This window comes from Oryzias latipes, chromosome 9, assembly GCF_053564925.1.
Source record: "Oryzias latipes strain Hd-rR chromosome 9, Olatipes_Hd-rR_3.1".
Taxonomy (NCBI): Eukaryota; Metazoa; Chordata; class Actinopteri; order Beloniformes; family Adrianichthyidae; genus Oryzias; species Oryzias latipes.
This window is the reverse complement of record NC_136245.1, coordinates 30,248,208-30,273,972: the sequence shown is the minus strand read 5'-3', so window position 1 is coordinate 30,273,972 and position 25,765 is coordinate 30,248,208. Positions and strand designations below refer to the sequence as shown.

The window sequence follows — 25,765 nt, the reverse complement described above, 5'->3', positions numbered from 1 at the left end:
CCCCGTGACCCCGAAAGGGAATAAACGGTTAAGAAGATGAATGAAAGAGATCCTTAAATTTACTAATTAAGATTAGACAACAGGATTGTACAGTTAACTCATTCTAATCTTAATTTATGAGGTATTTAATGTATGCAAACAACAAGCAGTAAATAATTTTGAATTTATTTAACCAGATGTTTAGCACATCTCCTTGTGTGTGTTTATCAGCAGCTCACATTAGAGCTCTAGGATACTTGCAAAACAAGGACAATAAAATTAGAAATGAAAAGAAATAAATAAGCTAGCCCTTACCACACCTAAATGAGGTAAATACATCTTCAGGTGATGAACGGCACATGGAGGATTACACCGATTAGACGCCAAAAATTGGACAAAGCACCGACTTAAAACCGAGGATAAGTGGCAGCAGCTGCTGTTAATCAAACACGCTTGATTAATTAATAAGCAGCAAGTGTGGGGACCTCTGTAAAACCTATTTGCCAGTTTGTTGATTTGGGTCATTCAGGTGTGTGTTCACACAATTCAGGAAAGATGTCAACAATTATCTCAGAGAAGAGATGCAACTGCTGTTAGCCATCAATTTGTCGGGCCATTTTCAAACAATTTAAAGTCAATTTCTGGAAAATGAGAATGATTATTAAATGCGAGGAAAAAAAAAAAGAATGATTCCAATCTTCTCAGGGCATCTTGTGGAGTCCAGCCCAGCTGAAAGAGGTAACTACCGAATTTCATCTTAAACTGGGCTGACTAGTAAAGTGACACAAGATAAAAGTAAATGAACAAAATAAAAGTAAAGCCTGTGTGCATTAAAGGTTATGATCAAAGCTTTTAGTAGTTCAACACAGTCTAAATCTTTACATTGACTAGTATTACGACTATGTTTGGTCTTTATATGCAGCAGAATTTCAGTCTGACTCGTGAAAGAAGACCTTTCAAACTGCAATAAGCTGCTTTATGCTGCTCAGCGCTTTTATTGTAGGAACTAGTCTCTGTTATGAATGAGGGAGATCAAGTCCTTCTTGCCTTTATCTGAGCTTCTGTGAAAAAAAGGTTTGTTTAACAAAATTTACAGAACGATTTTCACTGAGCAGGAATGAATGATAAATAACACTATTGAGAGATGTTTAGTTTTTAAATAAAATCTAAGTATAATAAGGAAAATAACACTTTAACACTGGAACCATCGCTAGTGGCGGCATATTAACAGACGCTTTTCAAACTACCGTAATTCTTTGACTGGCAATGCAATCCAGATTCAGAGGCGGAGAAAAGCGGCTCTTCTCTACTGTAAATTGTTGCATATTAATGCAAAGATTCTGTGCTTCAGAATCCATTAGAATTATGTTAATTGCAACAGTTAAATAGTTGCGTCTGAATGACCAATGCTTTCAGCGGTACTTCTGTCTCCCGGTGACCCACTTTGACGAATTGCTGTCCCGCATTAGTCAGAGGACGGAAAAAAGGAAATTTAAGAATAAATTTGAGCCCCATAAAGTTTGGGAGAAGAACAAACAGCAACAATCAATGTTTGTTTAGGACTCCGCCCACTGATCACGCCATCAATACTACACAGGCCAAAGCTGAGTTTTTGATCAGTTGAGATATTTGAACTCTGGAAACATCGCGCCACGACGCCCAAAATACTCAGCCAGCCTGGCAGTCAAACATGCAGCAGGACCTCTCAATGCACATACATAACATAACATTGAAACTGGACTTTCCTGCTACACAATCGTGTTGATTGTGAATGTAGCTGCAAGAATCCTCTAAAAGTCACTTACAGTGGAGAAGAACATGGTGAAGATGTAAACCGAAGCCTCCAGTAGATAATTGCTCCTGATGGCGATGGCGACCGGTGGGACAAACATCAGGTTACTGAGACAGAGCAGAAGCGTGGACAGGAGCTGAAAACTATAGGAGTAGGCCTCGGAGTTGTCTGTACATCCCCAGCCATTCCAACCTAAAGAAAAGATACAAACATTGAGTTCATGGAATGTCTCCTAAGACAAATATAGACGCATCAGCCTTTTCTGAAAAGAAAAAAAAGTATATTTGTGTAAAGTTGTTTGTTTGGCACAATAAAGCCTCCTTGACTGAGCTCCATCTGTTTGAACACGCCCCTGCTTTGCCACACTTTGGATCCCTATCAAGTGGCAGATTGGATCAGACGGTGTAGATTAAATATTCGTGAGCACTGCTGAGCAGAGGTTTTGCCGTGCGAGACGTGCCGAGGGCAAGTGCTGAATGCAGATGCCTGCCAGGAAGCCAAGACGCACGTGAAGCACAACAATAAACTCAGCTGAGAAGAAACGGACTGCAATGAAAGACGATCGCCAGCAGGATTTAAGGAAGAAAGCTTAAAGAGGGCATGCTTTGTTTCGATTCCCAAGCTTATCTCCAATTAAAAGCTGCTCATAATTAAAGGCATGTTTAACTGTCTTATCACAAAGACTTATATTAGAAGATTAGCACAAGGGCTGGTTGGACGCAGAATTTAATTAAAGCATTGTCGGCACACTTCTGGAAAATGACTTGCTCCACCATACCTGGCTCTCTTCCATTTTCTTGTCACTCTGCATGATGTATTCTCCAACAAATTAGAAATTTATTACAGTGGCGGCGACCCCATTTCCTCACCGAAAGTTTGACGGATGAAAAGCAACTCAGACCCTGACAAGTACAACAACAATGCGACAAACAGTGGCGGATATCCAACAGAAATAGCTCACCTGCTTTGCATTCACACGCGGCGTAAAGGTAGTTGTTGGTGCGCAGGAGCTTGCACTGTCCATACGTCCCACAGTCATTGATGCATGGAGTCAGATACGCGCGCATGTACACCTCCGCTGTCACATTGAGGCATGCCTCAAATCTGGGAAAAGGCAGTTAGAGATGGGGCTGTCACATCCTCCAAACGCTAATTGGCGGCTCACATAATAATTACAAACACTTTAATCGTTATTGCAACTGAAAGAATGCAGGCCTAAACATTTCTGAAGAATAGAGAAATAAACACTGGCACAAATAAAAGGGGTGTCTCGCTTTTGAGAATTGACTCCTAATTAAAGTGATACAACGTTTTTGTTTTAATTAGAAGGATCACCCGCTACAGCTCTCCCCTCCTTGTTATGTGTTTCCTATAAGCAGCCAAAACTGGGAGCAGAACATTGTGTTCCAAACATGAGATGCCGGATTAAAGGTGATCTTTCCGTTTTCATCATCTTGAGTTCTTTGCACAGTTCTAGCTGTAAGGCTACATTCACACCGGCCGCAGCAACTTGCGTTCAAGCAGCCACTTCCACTGAAAAGTCTATTTAACGTACATTTTGGGTCTCTGTGTTCAGAACTCATTGGCAAGTTTTGATGTCTGTCCTCAAACTCTACATATAAATTGGACGTCCACTGATCACATGCTGGAAGGTCAACCAGTCAAACTTCTGACTGCTAAGTCCTGAAACAGCTGAACTTTAACAAGTCAGGGCCTCAGATTTGGCAGTGGCGTCCTTTTTGAATCATGGAAGTGCCAGCTGGTCGTAAACATCAACATGGTGGAAAAAATGTATCATTTCGATTTGTGCCCGGCCAGAATTATGTGACACCAAGTCTTTTCAAATATTGGGATAGAGCTCTGAAAAAAAAAATGCCTGGAGCAAGATTTGCACCACTTCAACATTTTATACCAAGCCTCTCCCAACTGTAAGTGTCGGACATTCACCAGCAAACAGTAGAAAATCAAAAGAAGAAGACACCCCTCCCTGCCGCTCCCTGCTTGTCCGGTGCTGGTCCGGTGTGAATACGCATTCATACAAACTTGTATAGCATGTTCTTGAATGTGCAAAACATGCCTGAGGCATGTGGGAAATGCATGTTCAATCGACCACTTTCATGGAAGTGGAAATGCTACGCATGTTTTTACGACTGTTTTTGGGATGTATATACAAAATGTGTTGCCAGTGAACGCACGTTAAAAGTTAAACCAGCTGAAGTTTCACCAATCAGGGACTCGGGTTTGGTAGAGACGTATGGGTAACATCTTTTTTAATTTAAGCTAGTGCCAACCATTTGAAAATTGATCATGAAGAAGAAATACCTATTGGTGCCCGGATGGAATTCTATAACACAGAGTCTTTCATAAATCGGAATAGAACAATGTTCACATTGTTTCTACTGGATCCATGGAAACCTGCTCAACGTTTGACATTTCCAGAGAGCATTTTCCAACAAAATGAAACCGCAGCCTGACAGAGGTTATTGCTATGCAGTTGACTGGAGCCCACAAACAACTGCACATGAATCTATTCATGATTTGTTTATCTCTGACACTGTTTGGCAAGAAGATTCTGAAGTTAATTAGAGAGTAAAACTCCAGAAAAAAGAACAGGTTTTTAGTTGTTGATCTGCTTATTTTTTGCGACCTTCACCAACCAGGAAAACTGTAGCTTTTCAGAGCACCTGTCTTTCACCACAGCATATCTTCTCTACATTAACACTGGACTGATTTAGCATGCCTAAAGGTGTGAAATCTAACACATCACCATGTGAACGCTTTTGCTTGACGACAGGTACACGTCCCGAACAATCTGTTGCTATCTCTTATTTGATTTTCTCTCACAAAGACCAAAAATAATCTTCATAATGTGATTAGGTTTACTTTTTTGAGGTCACCAAAGCTTTGGAAAAACCACTCAATCTCAACCAATTCAGAAAAACACAAGAGTGGATAACTTTTAGCTGCTCACACAAACTTTTTTTTCAGTGTCTTCGACCATAAACCCAACCACTGAGTTCATTTTTTAAGCCGATCTGTGAATATATGTAATACAACTGTAATCTTGTGAACAGCTAAGATATTCCTCCTGCCAGGAATCAACATTTAAAATTAAAAATAATTTAAATTGCGTTTATTCTTTCTTCTAATGCTCAGTTTGAATTTCTGGCAAAAAGGCAGCCATGCAATTGACTAATCAGATAATGTTGCAACTGATGAGGTTTTTTTTATTATTATTTTGAAAGGAGGCTTCTGTCTGAAGACACAAAAGCCGAAAGTCAAGTATTTAAACTAGAAGTGACAGGAGAAGCCTTTATCTTTAGAAAGCCGGACTGCAACAACTCGCAACTTGATGAACACGCAATACTAAAGCAAAAAGTGCAAAACTAACACATTTCTCCTGGAAATTCTGAATTATTGAGTTGGTCAGAACACCTGCAAAATTAGGCTACAAATATTAAGAAATTTTCACAGACTTTCCACACATTTGTTTTTTGTTCAAGAGACATATTTATAGAAACTCCTTCCTTTTTTTGATGAAAACTCCACCCTGTTGTACTTTCAATCTTACGGCGAATAAACAAAAAAAGAATTTGAGAGAACCACAAGTTTGTCTTTCCCAAACCTTTATTTTCAGTTAAATGGAAAATTGTGCTTTTAACATGTTCTTGTGGCATTTTGCTGATAATGATGGTCATAGATAAGGAAGAAGAAGCCCAAAATTGCATTTCTGTGTTTTTCTTTATTCAAATTGTTGTGAATCAGGACAAGATGAAAACATTGAGTTTAAAAGAGATTGCATTTAAGGGCAGGCCAAAAGCTCAGTTCTAAGAGTTCTAAGTTCTAAGAGTTCAAATTGAATACAAAGTGAAAGATGGAAGGTTTGCTTCTCGCCAATGGTCCCTACCCATAATCATGGAGTGGATCTTTGTGGGAGTTTCATCACTGTCTTTGAAGGGAACCCTCTAATATATAAAGTACTTACACCTGACAGCTTCTCGGGGCAGCGACACATTCACACATGGCAGTTCAACTGGACGACATCACAGCAGGGTCAACAAGGACATCCCCACTCCGATCTGGTCTTGCCGGTCCAGGAAATGGACCAGGAATGAGCCCTCCACTTTCATCCATATGTTGACTAAACCTGCCTAATTTCTTTTTGGGGCTTTGGGGTCTCTCGGTGGGTGGAGTCTCCCTGCCCCAGGTGGAGGCGTTTAAATATCTGGGGGTCTTGTTCATGTGTGAGGGAAGACCGGAGCATGAGATCGACAGGCGGATCGGAGCGGCGTCTTTAATTATGTGGTCGCTGTATCGGTTTGTTGTGGTGAAGAGAGAGCTGAGCCGAAAAGCAAAGCTCTCAATTTACCGGTCGATCTTCATTCCAATCCTCACCTATGGTCATGAGCTATGGGTCATGACCGAAAGAACGAGGTCCTGAATACAAGCGGCTGAAATGAGCTTCCTCCGTAGGGTGGTGGGGCGCTCCCTTAGAGATAGGGTGAGAAGCTCGGCCACCCGCGGAGAGTTCGGAGTAGAACCGCTTCTCCTCCACATCGAAAGGAGCCAGTTGAGGTGGCTCGGGCATCTAGTCCGGATGCCTCCTGGACGCCTCCCTGGAGAGGTGTTTCGGGCATGTCCCACTGGGCAGAGGCCCCGGGGAAGACCCAGGACACGCTGGAGAGACTACATCTCTCGGCTGGCCTGGGAACAGCTCGGGGTCCCCCCAGAGGAGCTGGAGGCAGTGGCTGGGGCGAGGGAAGTCTGGGCATCTCTGCTCAGTCTGCTGCCCCCGCGACCTGGTTCCGGATAAGCGGAGGAAGATGGATGTATGGATGGATGGATGGATGGATGGATGGATGGATGGATGGATGGATGGATGGATGGATGGATGGATGGATGGATGGATGGTCGGTCGCGGGGGGATGCTGGAGTCTACCCAGCAGCTAAACACCCTGAACAGTCTCCCAGTCTAGGGTAACTACGAAACAAACTGACAATCACATTCACACCTAGGGACAATTTAGAGTAGGGGTGCCCGTTATATCGATCAATCGCGAAGGATATGTGGGAAGATCACGGGACATTAAAATATATACATATATTTTCTTTTTATGTCCGTAAACGAATCATTTTCCTTAGCGGGAAGTACGAGACCTGAATTTCATGCAGAAGGGCCAATTGAGCATCCCCTGATCCATACGTCACTCTGAGCGCAAATTCTTTTTGCCATCGGAAAGCCGCAGCATGCCCCAATGCGCGCCGGTCTCCGGTGGTGGACCAGTTTGGCCCGTAGGAGCGTGTACTGAGGCCCCACGTGCCTCCACGAAATGGAGCGGGACCGAGACGCCCCGTCTGACCCAGCCATTCTGCCAAGTCCTGCCATTCGCTTCTCGAGCGCTACCCACGGAAAAGTGGCCGCCATTCGGTCAGCAGTGGTAAAACCAGCCCCGCTTTAGAAATGTCATGCTCCCCCGGTACCACGATTTACAGCAGAGCATAAAATGCGATTGTCTCTGCTTTCTGTTTTCATATTAAAAAGCCTTATCTGTTCTTAATATGTATTACCACAAAAATTATATTTACTCACACGACAAAACAATCTCTTCACAAAGATTTGTGTAATCTTACTGTGTTGTTTTTAAGTTATAACTACATAAACTTAGTATTTTAGACTAGACTCAAAATACAAATAGAGATATGGATTTGTAGTATTTTGAGTGTAGACACTTGCACAAGTGTCCTGGAGCAGGCAACAAGGAAAGCTGCAACAGCTAAATACCTCCAACGAGTAAGGCAAGTCCTGAGAAGCCAGCTCAATGGCAAAAATAAGACCCGGGCAATAAACAGCTAGCCAACCCCAGGTCCTCAAGAGCCTCAATCCTGCCTGGTTTCCAACTCTTCCTGGACTTCTTGATGCTGACTACCTAAACCAAGTGTGTTCAGTCAATCAGGATGTGGAATCACTTGATTCAGCCAATCAGCAGAAAGATAGTCTAGGAGGGCTGGAAACCAGATGGGGTTGTGGCTCTTGAGGACCAGAGTTGGCCAGCTATGAGGTACGCACTGCCAGTTATCAGATACCCTGCAGGAACAAAAGATGGGCAAAGGAAGAGATACAGACCACGGATGTTAAAACAAGAAAGCTCCTCACCATGCATGGAGGGTTCCATCCCAAATCCAGCACCCTGACACTGTATGCTAGCCGCAAGGAAAGAGGCCGAGGACTAGTGAGTGTATAAGCCATTATCCAGGATGAAACATCCAAGATGCATGAGTACATCAAGCTCAAGGCCCCAACTGACAGTGTGCTCAATGAATGTCTCAGGCAATGGAGAGCAGAGGATACAGTGCTGGAGGACAGATTCTCATTGGAGGACAAACCCCTGTATGGGATGTTCCAACGGACCATAACTGAAGTGGCTGAAATCAAGAAGTTCTACCAATGGCCAGAAAGGGCTGGCCTACAGGACAGCACTGAAGCAGGAACATGTGTGCAGAATATGGACTGGAAAACCCGAGGTCAAAATGGGAAACACCTCCAAATGTGGTAGAAAATGAGAGGGCAAAGATCCTGTGAGACTTCCAGATCCAGACTGATAGGATGGTGATGGCGAACCAACCAGACATTGTACGGGTGGCAAAAGCACAGAGGAAAGCTGTTGTGGTGGATGTGGCAGTGCCAAGCGATGGGAACATCAGGAAGAAGGAACATGAGAAACTGGAGAAATACCAGAGACTGAGAGAAGAACTGGAAAAAGCATGGAAAGTGAAGGTAACAGTGGTGCCTGTGGTAATTGGAGCACTCGGGGCAGTAACCCCCAAGCTGGAGGAGTGGCTACAACAGATACCTGGAAAGACCTCCGACCTCTCAGTCCAGAAAAGCACAGTGCTAGGAACAGCTAAGATACTGCGCAGGACCCTCAAGCTCCCAGGCCTCTGGTAGAGGACCCGAGCTTGGAGGAGAAACCACCCGCTGAGGGTGAGAGGGGTGTTGTTTTTTTTTAGTTTTTTCACCAGTTAATTGAAAAACTAAGACAAGACCCAGGGATGCATGGAGAGAACATGCAAGCTCAACACGGAAAGAGCCCAGCTGGAAAAAAAATTTGTTTTGGAAATTTTTTTGTTCACATTTCCAGTTGGGTGAAAGCAATAAAAGCAGTCGGAAACATCTCATAAAATGACTTTACTTAATGTTTACGTTTCTCGGGGGCAGAGAAATAAATGTCTTTGTGATTCTTTTATTCAAACGTCATGATGTGTGCAAACATGGATGATCTATTTTCCTTCAACTCCACTCCCTCTGTTTGTTTGATTCCATAAACATATTCATGAGGCAATGCCAGATTTATGTGCTGCTCGACAGATGGAGAAAATGCTGCTTCAGGAGCATACTTTCTTCATTATAGTGCTGAATTATTTATTTTGATTAACAAAGTCGTGATTACTGTTTGAATATGTGTGCACTTGTATGCAGGCAGTTATCTCTCAGAAATGGCTTTCAGAAACTGGAAAAGAAAAAAGGCAGATTTTTTTTTTGTTAAGGTTCATTCTACTTTAAAATAGAGGTTGTTGTTTTGGGAAATCTCTGCTACTCTCCCGCCAAGATGAAATCAGTCTTCTGTTGTCAGGGAGATTCTGATATTTTTGCAAAAAGCTCCTAAACATATATTAACCCTAAAAAAAAACTATTTTTTTTCTGACTTTTGAAGTTTTTTAGACACATTTATTTGTTGATTCATTTGTGGTAGCAGAAATTAATAATAATAAAAGTAGTAAAAGAAAAATAATAACGGTCAAAATGAACATTTTTTGTTTTTTCATTTTGTGTGGCAGTAATTTACAACGGCCAAGAATTACAAATGAAAAAATTAAAAAAGGAAATTAAAAAGTATTTAAAAACCCAAAAATAAATAAATGAAAAAATCCCATCCAAATTAGACAATTTTAATAACAATATATATTTAAAGAAAGAGAAAAGGGTCAAATTTGATGATATTTTTTTGGTTTATTCATTTTGGGTAGCAACAATAAACATTGGCAAAAAAAATTTCGTTTAAAAGATTGTCTAAGGAACAAAAGAACAATTTTTTGTTCTTTATTTTGGGTAGCAGAAACTAACAGCAGCCAAAGATTAGAAATGAAAAAAATAATAAGAATATTAAAACTAAAAAACCACTAGCCAAATTTCAAACAGGTAGCTCTCTAGGATTAGATATAATTTTTCAAGAATTTTTTTTGCAAAAACTTAAAAAGTACTGTAGCAGGAAGCTGCCTCCATGGAGGCTCTTACCCATGTTCAGTGGCACACAGAGAGCGCAGACTGAGGTACCAGGTGCCGGTTTGTGGGTAGGGGATTCTCAGTTTAGTGACATTAGCAGAAACGTTGACAGAGAGGAAAAATCCAGCAGCTGATTCTAAAAACAACCACATAACATTAAGACTAAAGTCTCTTCACAATACAGTAGAACAAAACCATCAAACAGTGGCCAAATGTGAGGGTTTTTGTGCTAAAATACTAAAAGATTTGTTTCTTTTTACACACCTGATTCACATTTCAGAGATGCGTTTTCTCGCAAGAAAAGGGGCATCCCTTGGTTCAGGCAGCCGAACACGGTGAGGTTAGCTCCTTTCACTGTAGACTGCAGGAAGAAACACAAGCAAACATCAATCATCTGTAAAATCATTAACCATCTGCTGCTGTTGTGGATTAGCAAACAAGCTGTCCTCAGGCCTCGCCTCTGCTTTGGTACGAGAAAGTAAACTTTAAAAGTGACAAAGCAGTGAAGCCGCTCTCCTCTGTCTGCCAGAGGCACACAGATGAAGAAGCATCCATTTTGCATAAACATGCTCACATATTAAAAGGTTTGCAGAAGACGTGATCCAGCTGTGGGAACTTAAAATTACTCTCTCCATCTCAAGAAGAAACTTCACAAACCACGACTCAGCAAAACAAAACCGTTTACTTTCTGTCAAAGGGGAAATACTCCTGATCGGAGCAAACAACTTTAGGCAATTATTTCTGGAATAAATAAGATTTCTCTCGTACATGCGGGGAGTTTGCAAAGTTGTTGATTAATGGGATGACTAACGAGCGCTTTGCCAGGTGCTGAGATTTTAGGCTTCCTAAACTCACCATCTGGCCTGTGCTCTCATAGACTAAATCACACCCACCGGCAGTTTGAAACGGTTCCTCCTCCGCTTTCATCCCGGCAAGTTAAAGATGAAAGATTGAGGAAGGAGCACTCATGTGTGAGAAACAGAGGGAGCGTGTATGTGTGAATCAGAAGTTTCTAAAGTGTCATTTTGTTTTTCATTTTAACAGCTTTTAAAGGTCAATCACTAAGATTGTGTGAGTTTACTTTCTATTAGGTTTTAAAGACCCACTCCGATCGTCTTTTGAGCAACTTTATTCTCCCATTGATGCAAATACGCATCAACCATTTCTGCCGCAAACTTACCTCAGTTTAGCATTAACTTATAAGCAAAAACACAAGTGAATTTTTTCTTCATAGCTGAAAATAAATTCAGGCATCAAGGAGTTCAAAACCTTCCCGGAGGTTTTGATTAATTGTGATTATGGTTTTTTCTGTCGTGTTAAAGGACATACAGTAGGCCGAATCTGAATTCTTTCCCTCTGGCTCCTCCCTGCTGCTTCAATTGTAGAGGTATTTGGAGCTGTAGTGGTGTCCAAAAGTGCTTTTTGAAGGAGAAGCCATAGGGACTTAACCCTTGTGCTATTTTAGATGACCCCACCCTTGCATTGACGTGTTATTCCTACCATGACAAAGGTGGATAAAGGTGGAAAGATTTCATGTAATCCATGGACACCAGTGAAGATCACATTTTGCCAAATATTTCTTACTTATATAAATCAAATTTCTTTTCAAATGACCTTGTGTTTGCTTTTCTTTGGTGGGTTTGTTATTTAGCTCCAAAGAAGTCAAACGTGTTGACCCTGTAACCATTTATTGGTAGAGCAACAAAAGGCTGATAAGTTTGTGAAAGTGTCGTATGCGGAGAAAACAGCCTGGACATCCTGCTCAAGGTGAGCTGGCTCCTCACTCTTCCAGCAGCATTTGTTGTAAGTCAGCCAAATTGTTTGTGTTGATCACACAAACCGACCTCCACAGTGTTAATGAGGTTACGACTGCTGGCTGGCGGAACAGGCCATCCTCCCCACTCCCAGATTTAAAAGATAGTGACATTTCTCAGTAGAAATCTGAGATGGATACTTTTAGAGAAGCTCATCAAACACAGTCTGTACTGATGCCCATACCATCACACTCCCTCCACTAAAATACTATTGATTACAGGGGCTGTAAGAATAGAAATAATAATAAAGCATAGTGTTCTATGCCTTTTTGTGTTACAGACATGTCTTGTTTTTACTATTGGAACTTTTCCAAACCTATTGGGCAGGTTAAAGGGTTAACAATGAAAACACAACATCACCTGACAGGCTGAATACTTTCAACCCAAAAGTTCTCCTCTAACAATTTGAAAGTAAAATAGATTTTCATTATGGACTAATTATCATGTAATAGGCGTTTGTCATTAGCTAACCAGTAATTAGCTTTGATGAATTATTTCCATTTTCAGATTCTAAAAAAAGACTTTACCTAATTATTAATTAATCATTTGCTGTTTATAATGGACCATTAACTGTCATAATTATTTCAAGACCATTTGATCAAGAGTTCAAAACAATTTAGTTCATGATTTATTACTGAAGAGCTACAAAGTAATTTTCTTCTTTCTTCTTCAGGGGACCTGTATCTGTATCTGCTGTGTTTATTACTAACTCTTAAAAACTCTTATAAAAAAATATATTATATTATGGAGTATTAATTTTATTTACTTTGTTACCTTGAACCAGATTTCCTAAAGCAATTTTTGTTAAAGCACAAAAGATTAAGCCTAAATATGAACATGTAAAACAGAAATTGGACTTTTTCCTGTAAAATATAATCAATCAGACAAATAAAAACTTTAAGGCAGATCCACATTTCTATTTGGGTAAAGAGAATAGTCTAGAACAATTTTTGTTTGTTTGTTTTTTTCTTTCAGGTACAGTTTTATCAAAAATGCAGAGGGTGACCGACATGGTAGGAGAAAAATGTATTATCTGTTTTAATCTAGATGACATCACTTTAAGATTAGGCTGTTCTATGTTTTACAGAGGGTTTGTATTCTAAGCATTTGTTTCTACTTTGTCTTGACAGAGACCATTTATCCATTTTCTTAATCCACTGTATCCCTTTCGGGGTCACAGGGATACCAGAACCTAACCTGACTACTGTTGGGCAAAGGCGGAGTAGGACAGGTCGCCAATCACAGCCAAACACTCACAGTCATACCAAGGGACAATTTAGACTAATCAATCAACCTATGAAGCATGTTTTTGGATGGTGGGAGGAAGCCGGAGTCCCCGGAGAAAACCTATGCATGCATGGGAAGAGCATTGAAGCCCCACACAGAAAGGTCCCATCTGGGATTTGAACCTTCTGACTGTTAGGCGAAAGCGCTAACCACTGCACCAACAAGCAGCTCAATAGGAAATTGAGCATTTTGGAATTCCTTGTTCTGTTTTTATCTAGTGTGAACTTCCTGGTTTACCAAGAAACAAGAAATTAAGGAAGCAAGATTATTTCAAAGCGTAGCCACATGAAAGGCAGAGGAGGAAGTTGTGTGTTCGTCCACTAAACAGAAGCAGGCAATAAAGAGGCAGAAGAAAAATACCTTGCTCTATTTTCTATCTGCTTGCATGCTTTTACTGCCTCCCTCTGTTTGTGTGTGAAGTTCTGTTTTTCCTTTAACCTCTTCAGCTAGGTTTTCATCATCTTTAGTGTTAAAAAGACATTTCTCTGGACAGAGTTTGCTCCGTCATCGCGGTCTCGGGTTGCAGGTGTCACTCTTCCCATCAATCAGGGATATTCTGGTCCAATACGACGCGAGCGACTTCAAATCAGTTATGAACCGTCCCTACAACAGGCGCGGATTCAACTGTGGACACACAGCAGGATCTCCTCAGCTACAGCTCCCGCCAGGGATCTCCCGTCTCAGTGGGAGAACTGGAGCAGATCAGGGGAATCCAATTGTTAAATTAAAAGAAAGCATCGCGAGGGCCTGTGGCGGGAGCTGACCATGGTGCTGATTGTGATATGATTTTTGCTCAGTGCTCTGAGTGTCAAAGGGAAGGGATCCAATGACGTGCGGGTTTACGTGTTTTTTGCATGGTTTATTCATACTTCTACTGTTGTTTTAACGTGGTTCCTTCGTGATACATCTTTGAAAATTTCACGCAGCTACAGACCCACCTTCTGCACGGCGCCGGACACCGCCCCCGAGAGACTTAAGCATGAACTGCAGCCGACCAAAATATTTGAACGGGCCAAAACCGAATTCATGTACAGACCCGTCAGCTGAATCCCTTGACCAACATTTGCCCACATCCACAATTGACGAACACAAGAAACACTTATACCTATATCACGTAATTATCACGGAAGACTGAACAATGTACAGTGCACAATCCACAGATGGTATGAGTCAGTAGTGTGACACTGTCTTAAGGTAGGAGTATTTTCCGGAACCGAAAGCACTTTTTTCGTTGTACCTGTGACTATTCTATTCTATTCTATTCTATTCTATTCTATTCTATTCTATTCTATTCTATTCCATTCTTTATACATATCTGGTACTTTACTTGTTTTGCTTCAAGGTCTATTAAAAGTTGATTTAATGATCTACAACATTTTCTTTTATTTCCTAAACCTTGGATTATAAAACATTGTTGTGATCTTTGCTAAACTTATTTTATAAAATATTTAGATCCTGTTCGAATCTTGAAGTTACGATAAAAAAAGCAAATAAAAGTTAAAGACATGAATAACAATAGCACTAAAGCAATTCTAAGAAAAGCCATTTATGACCAGATTAAAAAGTTTAAATGAATGCCAGTTCATTTCTGTTTTCTGGGGCTGTGGCTCTGCTAGATTTCCCAGGAGTTATGATGTTGACATGATCAAGGCGTACAAACACAACACAATCTGCTGCAGCCACATGCACTAAGCCAACATGTGCTCCGAGAGCTGCACATATTGGTTCCCAAACTCTCAAATAGGACTGAATCCTGAAATTGCTTCATCTTATTGGGATTCACGTTTATGCTGCAATTTATGAACAAAATGCTGATTATCAGCAAGAGAAGATGTGTTGTGTGGTTGTTGTCTTTGGGTTGGTTTTGATGTGCAACTTTTGCTAAAGGAAGAGAAAGTCAAATTTGCATGTACTACGTGGCAAAAATTGAGTTCATCCATAAACAAAAAGGTTCTTCTGGATAATGATGCCAAAAAAATCAACATAACATTTTCAAAATGTGTTAGAAATTTATTGCATTGTATTTTATAATAATTCAGTTTTCTTATCCATTGAAATAAAAAAAATAATAATTTTGATATAATTTGTATAAGTATGATGCAGTTGAGTTTTATTTGATGCCACGTCATTCATGGAGGTTTTAGGGATGCTAAAGTCAATTCAAAAACACCTTTTTATGATCAATTGTTCTTAAAGAACCAGATATCATTTTGATTTAACTCTGAAAAAACCCATGGGGGTCAGATTTGGACGCCATTTTTTAAAAATGTCTTATTTTTGTAATTTTTATGTAAGTGTTATTTATCATTTTCTGTTTTTTATTTTATTTTATTTCATTATATTTTTGTGTCAATTGTTGCCACATCAAATGAACAAAATTTTGGGTTCTTCTTGTTTTGATGACTTTTGGATTTTAAATGGCTTCAATCTGGATATCTTAGGTCCAAAAATCTCCTACATGAACACAAGCTCGCAGGTATTTGTATTTTAACTTCTCTAATTTAATTTTTTTTATTTTATTTTACTTGCTAGTGTTAATGTCACTATTTTTCCACTCAATATCAAGTCAAAAAGGACACTTGATCATTCTTAAGCAGCTATAGAATTGGCTTCACTGTGATCTTTAGCTATTCTTCTCCACCATTACATTACTTTATATGTTTTGTAATGTTTTTAATGTACGTTTCTTATGTAGAGTAGTAAATAGTAATTACGGTAAGTAGCACTTTTCTCAGAGAGCGACTGACAAAATTGCTTCACAATGTTAAAGCAAGATAAAAATCAGAGAAAGAACACTACTAGTACTAGGGCACTAAATTCTTTTTTTTTACCTGTTGAAATTACCTGTTATCAATTTGTTCTTATTTTTAGTGTCAACACAGATATCTGAATGACTGTGCTGCTGTCTTAGCCAGAAAACCGGAATGAAAATACAATAAAACCTGCAATTTTTTGATCCAACGCTGTGTCAATCTCAGTTTTTGCCCTTTTTATTATTTTTAAGCTTTACTGAGATTTAAAACAACCGCAAAAACAGTAAAATATCCTGATTCATTTAATTTAAATTCCTAACCAAAGCATTTGACCCTTGTGCTATCCTCAGCACTTTAACAGAAGACACGTTTTCTGTTAAACGTTTTTTTTTTAACCTTTTTTCTTCAATGATTTGTGATCTTCACTGGTGTCCATGGATTACATGAAATCCTCTCCACCTTTATCCACCTTCGTCATGGTAGGGAGAACACGTCGATGGTCTTCTTGACCCCATAGGATAGCACAAGGGTTAAGTGAAAATCAGAAGTTATAATGAAAAGTAATAACTAAACAAAAAAAACAAAAATTGGATGTTTTGTCATTGAATAAAAGAGGTTCATCAGCACAGCATTAGATTTTATTACAGAAAATGACACTCAGCTATTTAGACAGAAACAAACGTGTTGGATTTTGTATCTGAGAAAGGCACAAGACACCCAAAAACGGAGGATTTCTCTTCATCAGACAAGCAACCAAGAAACAAATGATCGCAATAGAAGAAATCCAGGGTTCTTTTGTGGAGGCGGGCGACCCTTACAGAAGGATCAACATCAGTTCAGCACTCCACCAGTCACACCTTTACGCTCGATTAGACAGACAGAAGCCATTCATCACTAAGAGACAGCCCGCTGGGCAAACTCCTCTGATCTGATGAAACAAAGATTGGACTCTCCAACCACAATTCCCAGCAGCGAGTGTGGATGAAACCAGGTAAGAAGAAAGCTGAAAGTCAGCCCAAGCTGAAAGAAAATCCATATAAAGGCATCAATAGTAAATGCTGCGCAACATTAAATGTTTATATTTCAATTTAAAAGCTGGAATAATTTGTGCTGTGTTAACAAATGCGTCTCAAAAACAGCTTTTGTGTTTATTCCTATCAACCGAAACTGAATTGTTGACTGAGTCTGGCAGCATTCAAACTCTGTGACATCGATGTGTCATTTTCCAGGGATAACTTCCAAAATAAAGGTTTACGCTCAGCAAAAACATTCTTTCTAATTTGGAGAATATCCCCATTTCTCTTCTTTGTGCTTCTTGAAACACTGGAATTGCAGTGCCCTACATTCAGCCGAAGAGGGATGACGATTCACAGAGAGGTAACAAAGGGGCATCATCAGGAACCGTCTCTCCTGGAGTGACCCACAAAGAGCCTGAACGTGAAGCGAGTATTTCTGACAGCTGAATCGGCTGCTAACTGACACTCCCAATCCGGCCGAGCTGAGCGTACATGTTTCTGCCAGGAAGAATTAGAAAAACCTTCACAGAAAAGCTGGGAGAACTTTGAGGATCAACGAAAACCTAATTGCTGCCAAAGATTCTTAAACCAATCACTGCAAAGTAAGGGTTTAGATATTTAAATATGGTTTTATATATATTGATTATGAGTTGTGTGTGTATACTGTTGTCATAGTTGAACATAGGTCTGAAGTGTGTGGATAATAGGTGATTAGTCATAACATGTCATTTTCTCAAAATGTAGAAACTTACTGATGCATCTTTTAAAATCAAAAATTACGTTTTGTATCTATTCCTGGTGTCTTATAGGATAGAGAAGCAAACTGATAAAAACTCAACATCACATTCTAAAGTATGACATTATTAAAAAGTATTTTTATGCACAAGGCATGTCTTGGGAGACCTTTAAAAGACGGCTCTGAAGCAATTAAATCCATACACTTCCACCTGAGGTTTATGCAGGAATAAAAGCCACATGCGTCACCTTCAAACACCGCCGCACAAGCATGATGAAAAGCAGACGAGGAGCTCCGGCGTTTGTCTCCCGAAGGCTTGCAAATCTGCCAGAGTCTCCCACTGGCAACATGAGTATACGGCGCTGCCCATGACAAGCAAATGACAGATCATCACGGAGGTGGGGGAAGCTGGGGTGGTGTCAGGCTGTAATATACCCTGACAGTCTCTCTGAAGAATACATCCTGCAGCGTATGGAACAATCACACACTGCAGATTTCATCACAACCTGAACTTTCTGTGACTTCTGCAGATTTTAAATCTGAGAGAAGCAGCTTGTTTATCAATGCACTGACGAATTTACATCGCCCGCCTTAGAAGCTCCGCTCATTATCACAGAGGACCACTGGACGTCAACAGACAAGGAATGTGTGATCATAGAGGAGTTGTTGGAACGATTCGTGTCAAAACGGCATCATATTAGTCCATAAAGAAAAAAACCTCTTAAGTGTTTGGCTACCAACCAAATATGTCAACTTATAATTGTTGTTTATCATGTTTTCTTTTTTCATGCCATTCACACACGTAACAGGGGATGACAAAAAAAAATATTTAAAAAAAGAACGTTTGGGTAATTTTGTTTCATAGTTGCACAGCTTTTTTTTAATATAAACCCATCCTTGTCAAAGCTAAAGCCTTAAGACTTTGTTAATAATTTTGTTCACCAAATCTCCTTGAAGTACCAGTTTATTATTGTTGGTTTTTGGTTAAATTTAATGAGCTGAGTAATTATCATTCAGAAAACATTCCTTAATTGTTCCCCTTACTGATCCGTTCCTTGTGACTATTATACCATTTTTTCAAAAATAATTAGAAAAGTTGTATTCAAGGCATATTGCAACACAATTAAAATATGATAAGTAAAAGATATACCATGAGCTAATTTAAAATCTCACATTAAAAATAGGTATATAACAGATTCCTCAAAATCTTTTTTTTGAACTTTCAAATTCTAAAAAACAACATTTTCTCGATTAGGTAACGGCTTAGTAAAATAGTAGGAACTCTGTTTGCTCGCATGCTTTTTTTCTAGCGAAAAACCTTATTTTGTTTGTATGACCACAAAAGGTTGTTTTATTATTTCAACCATATTCTACTTTTTAAATAAAAAGCGGTCTGCCTCTGACTAAAACAGGGAACGAAGGCCGTTAAATGTGCCGAAGTATCAGCAGTGAGGTGTGACTGTGATTACAGGCTGCTGTGTTAAACAGGTGAGAGGAGCGCTCGGATATTTGGACACTAGTCATTTAAAGGATTTTCTCTTTGATGCCTGAGGCTCTGAAGCTGATCCCTGCATGGCCTGTGAAGCATTATGCAGATGTGAGGACAATAAGAGCTGATTAGTGCATGAAAATGGTACACACACACACATGCACAATGTTGGAAAGATGTGCAACCCTCGGTGTGTGTCAGTGAATCTTTATAAATCCGGCACACTGAGATCTGAAAGAAAAGGTGACGGGGTTTCATTTCATTCATGGAAGGAAAAATTCAATGTGATTTCTTCTGAAATTAGAAGTAGATAAACTACATTCACTTGTTGTGGTAACTCAATTTGTGACCCCTGCTGTTTCATGTGTGAGTTTTGCGTATTTGATCCTGGTTTAATTTGTGTAAGGTTGTATTTTTATGCTTTCAGGGGAGCTGCAGCTGTTTTCTTGGAACAAAGAACAGTAAAATTAAAAATGTAGACCATGTGAAAATAGTTCCAACAGGGATGTAGATGAAAACGCAGATGCAAACAGAGAACAGATCACAGGTGCCATTCAAACCCTACTTCTGGTGTACCCCAAGGTTTTGTCCCCGGTCCTATTATTTTCATAATAGGCAGTATTTGGCAATATTTTCTGTAAAATGTAATATCAATTTTCATTGTTTAACGCAGCTCCATTTATCTTGTCAACTTCTCTCTTCCACCTTCCTCCCTCTGCTCCTCTCTGTCTGAAATCAGAAACTGGTCTACCTTAAACATCCCGAAACTCAGTAGTGATAAAACTGAACTAAGTCTTGTCGGTTAGAATGTTACAAGTTTAACTCGTTCCATTGAGTCATCTTTAGCCTCCCTTCCCCGCAGAATTACGAGTTTGGGGACAGTTTATTATCTTTTCAATCCCATATCAATAACATTGTGGTCTGCCCATTTTAATCGCCTTCCCTGTCCTCTCTGCTTCTATTCTTGTTTATAGTCTGGTCACTTTCCATCTAGATTATTGTAATTCACTCTTCTCTGGTCTCCCTCACAAAACCCTCAATAAACTCCAATGGGTCCCCTACTCTGCTGCCCACATCATCCCCAGAACCCCCCTCCTTTGGTCACATCACCCCCATTCTCCAGCAGCTGCACTGGCTACCAATGACCTCCAGAATCCAATTCACACTCCTGCTGTTTACCTTTAAGGCCCTCCTTAACCTGGCTCCTCCTTATCTTTTTGACCTTCTCCATTTTAATACTCCCTCCCGTTCTCTCTGGTCCTCTTGTTTTGTCCAGCTCCCTGTTTGCCCGGCCCGGCTCGTTGCCATGGGGAGTCAAGCCTTCAGCCGCACGGCTGCCAAAACTCTGGAATTCTCTCCCTCCTGACCTTCATAACAAAGACTCACTACCAGCCGTTGAAATCAAACTCCAAACTCATTTGTTTTTCTCTCTGATTCACCGTGTTTTTCTGTCAGCTGCTATTTATTGTGCCTTTATTGTATACTTTGTACAGTTTCTTGAAGGGTGCTTTCAATTAGAATTGATATTATTATTATTGATATTATTATCATAATTAGCATTTTTATTCTTCTTAATATTATTATTATTATTATTATTATTATTATTATTATTATTATTATTATTATTATTATTATTATTATTATTAAATTCTGCCTGGTGGGGAAGGAGAAGGGCAAATGGGACGTAAAAATCAATAATTCAGCAAACAAACTGATAACATTGCTTTTTTTTCCATCCGAACATCTACAATTTGTGTATTTCTGCTGTGACATTTCCCGGAAGTGTGGCATTTTGCCTTCTACACAGGGGTTTGATCATCTATTTCATGTCTTTGTATTGAGCAGAGATGAAGGATGCTGCTTATCTTGGAGTCCTGTGGCAGGCAGAGGCTGCATGGAGGAGGTTGCAGGTCAACAACCGTAAACCTGTCAGCTTTACAAACAAGGCTAAAATAGTCAATTCCTTTTATTGCTATCATTTCTTTATAAATGTAATATTCTTTCTGATGCTGCCAGGCTGATGGGATGCTTTGACCAGCTTGTCTTCTGAATGCAGAGATAAAACTGACTTTACTCTCTAAAAGCCTGCAAAGAGGAAATGCTTCCCTAAATGCCAGGACTTTCTTTTGAACTAAAGAGTCAAAGATATTCTCCTAATGCTTCATCCTCGTCTCATTTCAGCCCTTCCAGGCTTGATTTTCTATTAGAATTGAAAGGTTTTAAAGCCTGTCTGTTAGCGTGTGGCTTCCCAGCTCCCCGCAGACCTCTGGGGCGACTGCAGGTGCATTTCTAATGCCGTGGCTCTCCGATGAACGGAGACTATCAAATCCCGCTTTCCTGATGCTCACTTTTTTTCTCTTGAACTCAAACAGAGACACTGGTCTGTAGCCTAAACAGTGGTCTTCGTTTGGTTGTGAACTTTTTTTCTGCTTCCCAGAGCAAAAGTCCATGACCATATGTCCATTAATATTTAGCAGTGGGCTGCAGCTGAGCCAGACAGTTTGTGAGACCAATTAATCACCCCTGTGAGCTGGGGATTTTCTCCTCACAAACTGCTCCATATTTACTCCCCTGATTACTATCTGATTTCATGCAGCGGAGGAGCATGCGGTGCATAAAGAGTGAGAAAAGCACAATCATGTCCAGCATCCTGCATCAGTTTATCTTTAAAGGCGGCGTTTCATGGTTTTCAGACGAATACTTTGCTTTCGTGTTATATGGTCACAACAAATCACTCAACAGTCACCTTCCTAAAACAATGATTGGAAATAACACTTCCAGACGCTAAACATTGCCACTCGTCTCAGGATTCACTGACTGAAATTAGTAATTCTTTCTGCTGTGCTGATGAGAGGAACTTTTTAAGATTTTCTTTTAATAAGCTGTAAAGGACAGCTTGCCTCTAGGGTATTTATACCGGGCAGAAGTGGAAACAATTAATTTTCTAGGACTGAAGCTCCAGATGTGGAGGTCAGTATTTACTTGTGCTTATTGTTTCAGTCCTGTTCTACTTTTATTATCATCCAAAGATTAAACATTGAAAACCTGTTTAACAGAATTTGTGGTTGTAATGGAAGAGCCATCAATTTTCTCAATTTTTTTTCTTAAACATTGAAGATGGTCATTGTATTGATTATTTTGTATTGTTTTAAATGTTTGAAGTAAATCTAAGCTCCAAAGCAAACAGCTGCTGGCAATTTTTTTGCATCGAATCTGCAATAAAGAGACTTTTTCTTCTGAAAATATGCTTACAGGGTTCACAAAGAGAGAATTACTTTACCTGAAGCTGCAGAACATTTAAGCACCCCACTGGTTTTGTATGCTTAAATTCCCCACCCCTCTTATTAATGTTTCTGTGGATGGAGAGATCTGGTTTCCAAACCAAACGCCAATTAAAAGACAGAAAGAAGTGAGAAATTTGGCCTTGGTCCTAATACTCCAGTTGAGCATTCAACACAGAGAAGGTCATCACCCAAAACTATTCATGCTCAATAGGAAAAAGGAGATTCAGTTTGTAACTGTAAAAGTTTCTGAACCAACGCATAGTTTCACAGACTTGCATTTAAAAAAGCTGAAGTGTGCATCAGTTTTTTTTGTTTTTTGGCCTCCAGTTTCCCTTAACTTTCGAGGGTTACGTTTAATCTTTAGTTAATAATTCTGCAGCTGCTATAAACTTCATTTGTTCTCCAGATTTAGTCAAGGAACCATTAAAATGTGACATGTAAAATGTGATGCTGCTTAATACTGCTACACACAAAGACAAATGGTCATAAAACTTGTATTTTTCTAACATATAATAATAAACATGAATCCACAGTTTGAGCAACTTTATTAGCAACATCCTTGTAACATTAGACAGCTGGTTGCTGAAAATGATGCCTCATTATTATGGTGTAAGGGAACAATTGTCACAAAGAACTATATGGAGTAAAGATTCCTGGTTTTTGTCGCTTAAATGCAGCTTTCTTTTATTTTGAAGTCAAAGGTTCTTCCTCCATTTCCTCACTGACTCTCTTCTGCAAGAAAAACGTTCCAACTGTGTTTGTTTTTTGTTAAATTTGCCAGCTCTGAGGTTTCCATTCAGTGTTCGGAGCAGCCACTTTAAGAACTAGTGGATGGGTTTTCAACACGAGACCGAACGACTTGAATGAGTCGGATGTGGTGGACAATTCAGTAGTTTTCCAAAATAAAACTTCCTTCAGAATCAGATTAGAAATAAAACAGAAATAGTTAGGCTGTATTTTTTTTTTTTTTTGTGGCACGGAACCAACTAGCGACTACTGGTTTAAAGCACCTAAAAAGGTCTATTTAAATGAAATGCAGAAATAATATAAAATACAGACATTTATTCCTGAAAGCATCCAGCCGTTGTTAGTTTATGTGAACTCACCATGTTCAGCTTGAGCTCCATGTTAAGGACTCCCCCACTGTCTAAAACGGGCATCAGGTTGATGGCAAACACTGCAGCTCTGTCTGGTGGAATTGATATATTCGGACCAAAAAAGATGTAGAAGTGCACAGAGAAAGTGTCCAGCTCATTGCGCAGCGTCGGACGGATGGGCCAGCACTTATTAGTGTCTGCAGTGGGGGCGAGGTAAATGATGCTGTCCTCCGAGGTGTGGAGGTGACTGGTGTTGTGTGACAGGTCCGGCAGGCCCGCCATCAGCAGCGTCTCCGACAGAGAGAAGCCCATCGCTGTTCCAAAAGACTGAGGCATGTTCATGGAGCTGCTGGGCTGCGCTCGGTCCTTCGACAAACTGGGTCTGGAGCAATCTGTTTATGCAAAAAAAAAAAAAGATCAGATATCAGAAGAAAAGGTTCAAGCCAACTTCTCCAACATGCAAAAAATGCATCTGCCAGGATGCTGCAATTAAACAAGCCATGAAAAAGTCGAACTAACTGGTTAAAACAAATTATTTTATTTCCCTTTTACCCATGTTCAGCAAGCATGTTAGATATCTTCACCTTCAGTCGGTTTCCATAACAAACACCGCCAGATTTTGAGCTACACACAGCTTCTTAATGAGATAAAGATTCACTGTAATTGGAAATGGTACGCTTTCCCTCAGCACAAGGCCAGCTCAGTGCAAAACGGTCATTGATGGCAACTCGCGGAGTACCATCAAATACCACCAATCCTCGGGGGAAAATTACTCGTCATTGGATTTTCTTGCTGAGCCTCATTTGGAAAAAGGTTGCCTTCAAAAGACCGGGAAACATCTTGGAATGTCTTCAGGCGCATGAAGCAAAAATACTGCACATTTGAGACTTTTGAATAAGTAAAGAAAGTGTAAAATCGTTACAACTTGTATGCAAAATGTAGGAGGTGCAAGAGCACATATATAAATGGATGACTGGGTGAGGGGAGTCTGTGCAAACATGTTTCCTTATATGACTACTCTAAGAAACGTCTCAATTTCGCTTTGATCCATTGCATAAAACAGGCAGCAGCAACAAAAAGGTTGCATAAACAAACAGAACAACTCATAAACTGCAACTGAGCTACGATGCACTACACTGTAAGTTGGTCTGAACTCAGATAAAGCCACACGCTTCCATTCCTCCGACAGCTCATATCAACAATAGCCAATGTTATCAAGTGAGCGTGAAAAGGTGAGAACTTCAGATGGTCTCCTTCCTGAACTGGAGGTGTTCTTCAATTCACATCCACAAAAGGTCAAGTTAGATCTGCCTAGCAGGCAGAAGGAGTGACAGAGTGTGAATAATTAGTGTCTGTGTTGCCATGGTGACAAAGTGCACTGTGCAGCGTGGAACAGAGGGAGAGGATTGCTACATGGGAGAGAACTTCCCACAGATTTGTGAGCCATTCCCGTAGAGAGAACCGAGAGAATATCTCCACTGTCCACGACCCAAAAACAGCATGTAGCACTCAGGCGTGGAATAACTGCATGGCCTCTTAGAGATCCCTCATGAATCCCTTTAGTTTGGGCTTTTCTTCAAACAAGCCTCTTTTGAATAGTTTAACGGTAACGGGCCCGCCTTTCGCATCAAAACACATGTCAGAAAAGTCCATTCCTGTCTAATACTTCCTTTAAAAGCACTGTGTCCCCTTTAAGTGCCGTCTGGAATTGTTTGCTGTGATGTGGAAAAGACTTTTAAACATTTGTTTCTAAGGCAACAACAATTGGTGCCAGAATAGCTAAAAAACGCTGAGTTATATGCAATTTTAAACAGAACGGAACACAAAATGCATCTTTAGCTGAAAAAAATCACGGAATCTAAGAAACCATTCTTTTAACTCAGACATTTTAACATTCTTGATTATTGTACCAGTGAAATAATAACTCAAAAGGTTTTATCAGGTCTTTACTACTCTGTTGCGTCACCTCCTCCTTGAACACCGGAGGTTTTAGTAACTCAGAGCATCAACTGCTGAAGCAAAGACTGGAACGTTTTTTCCATTCTCGCTTGAAAAGGGAATCAAGCCACTCAACAGTTCTGAGCGTCACCGCCATCATTGTTATTTGTGAAGAGTCAAACTTGTTAAGAAGGTCAAAAATCTACTTTAATAGCAGTATATGATATTAATAGCAGATACCATTTTTTATGACGGAACCATGCAGATGCAGAAAATTCCATTTGTAGGCTAAAAGCATC

General features: G+C 40.0%; 1 protein-coding gene across 1 annotated transcript in view; it reads right to left on the bottom strand.

Moving 5' to 3' along the window:
• The window catches only part of tmem8b (transmembrane protein 8B), a 58,655-nt gene that overhangs the window by 17,463 nt on the left and 15,427 nt on the right, over window positions 1-25,765 (bottom strand). The window contains exons 6-10 of the mRNA XM_023958927.2: window positions 23,538-23,920; window positions 10,317-10,413; window positions 10,065-10,188; window positions 2,733-2,875; window positions 1,785-1,963 (exon numbers count right to left, since the gene is read on the bottom strand). Of these exons, the coding sequence (XP_023814695.1) occupies window positions 1,785-1,963; window positions 2,733-2,875; window positions 10,065-10,188; window positions 10,317-10,413; window positions 23,538-23,920 (926 nt within the window). The remainder of the gene's footprint in view (window positions 1-1,784; window positions 1,964-2,732; window positions 2,876-10,064; window positions 10,189-10,316; window positions 10,414-23,537; window positions 23,921-25,765) is intronic.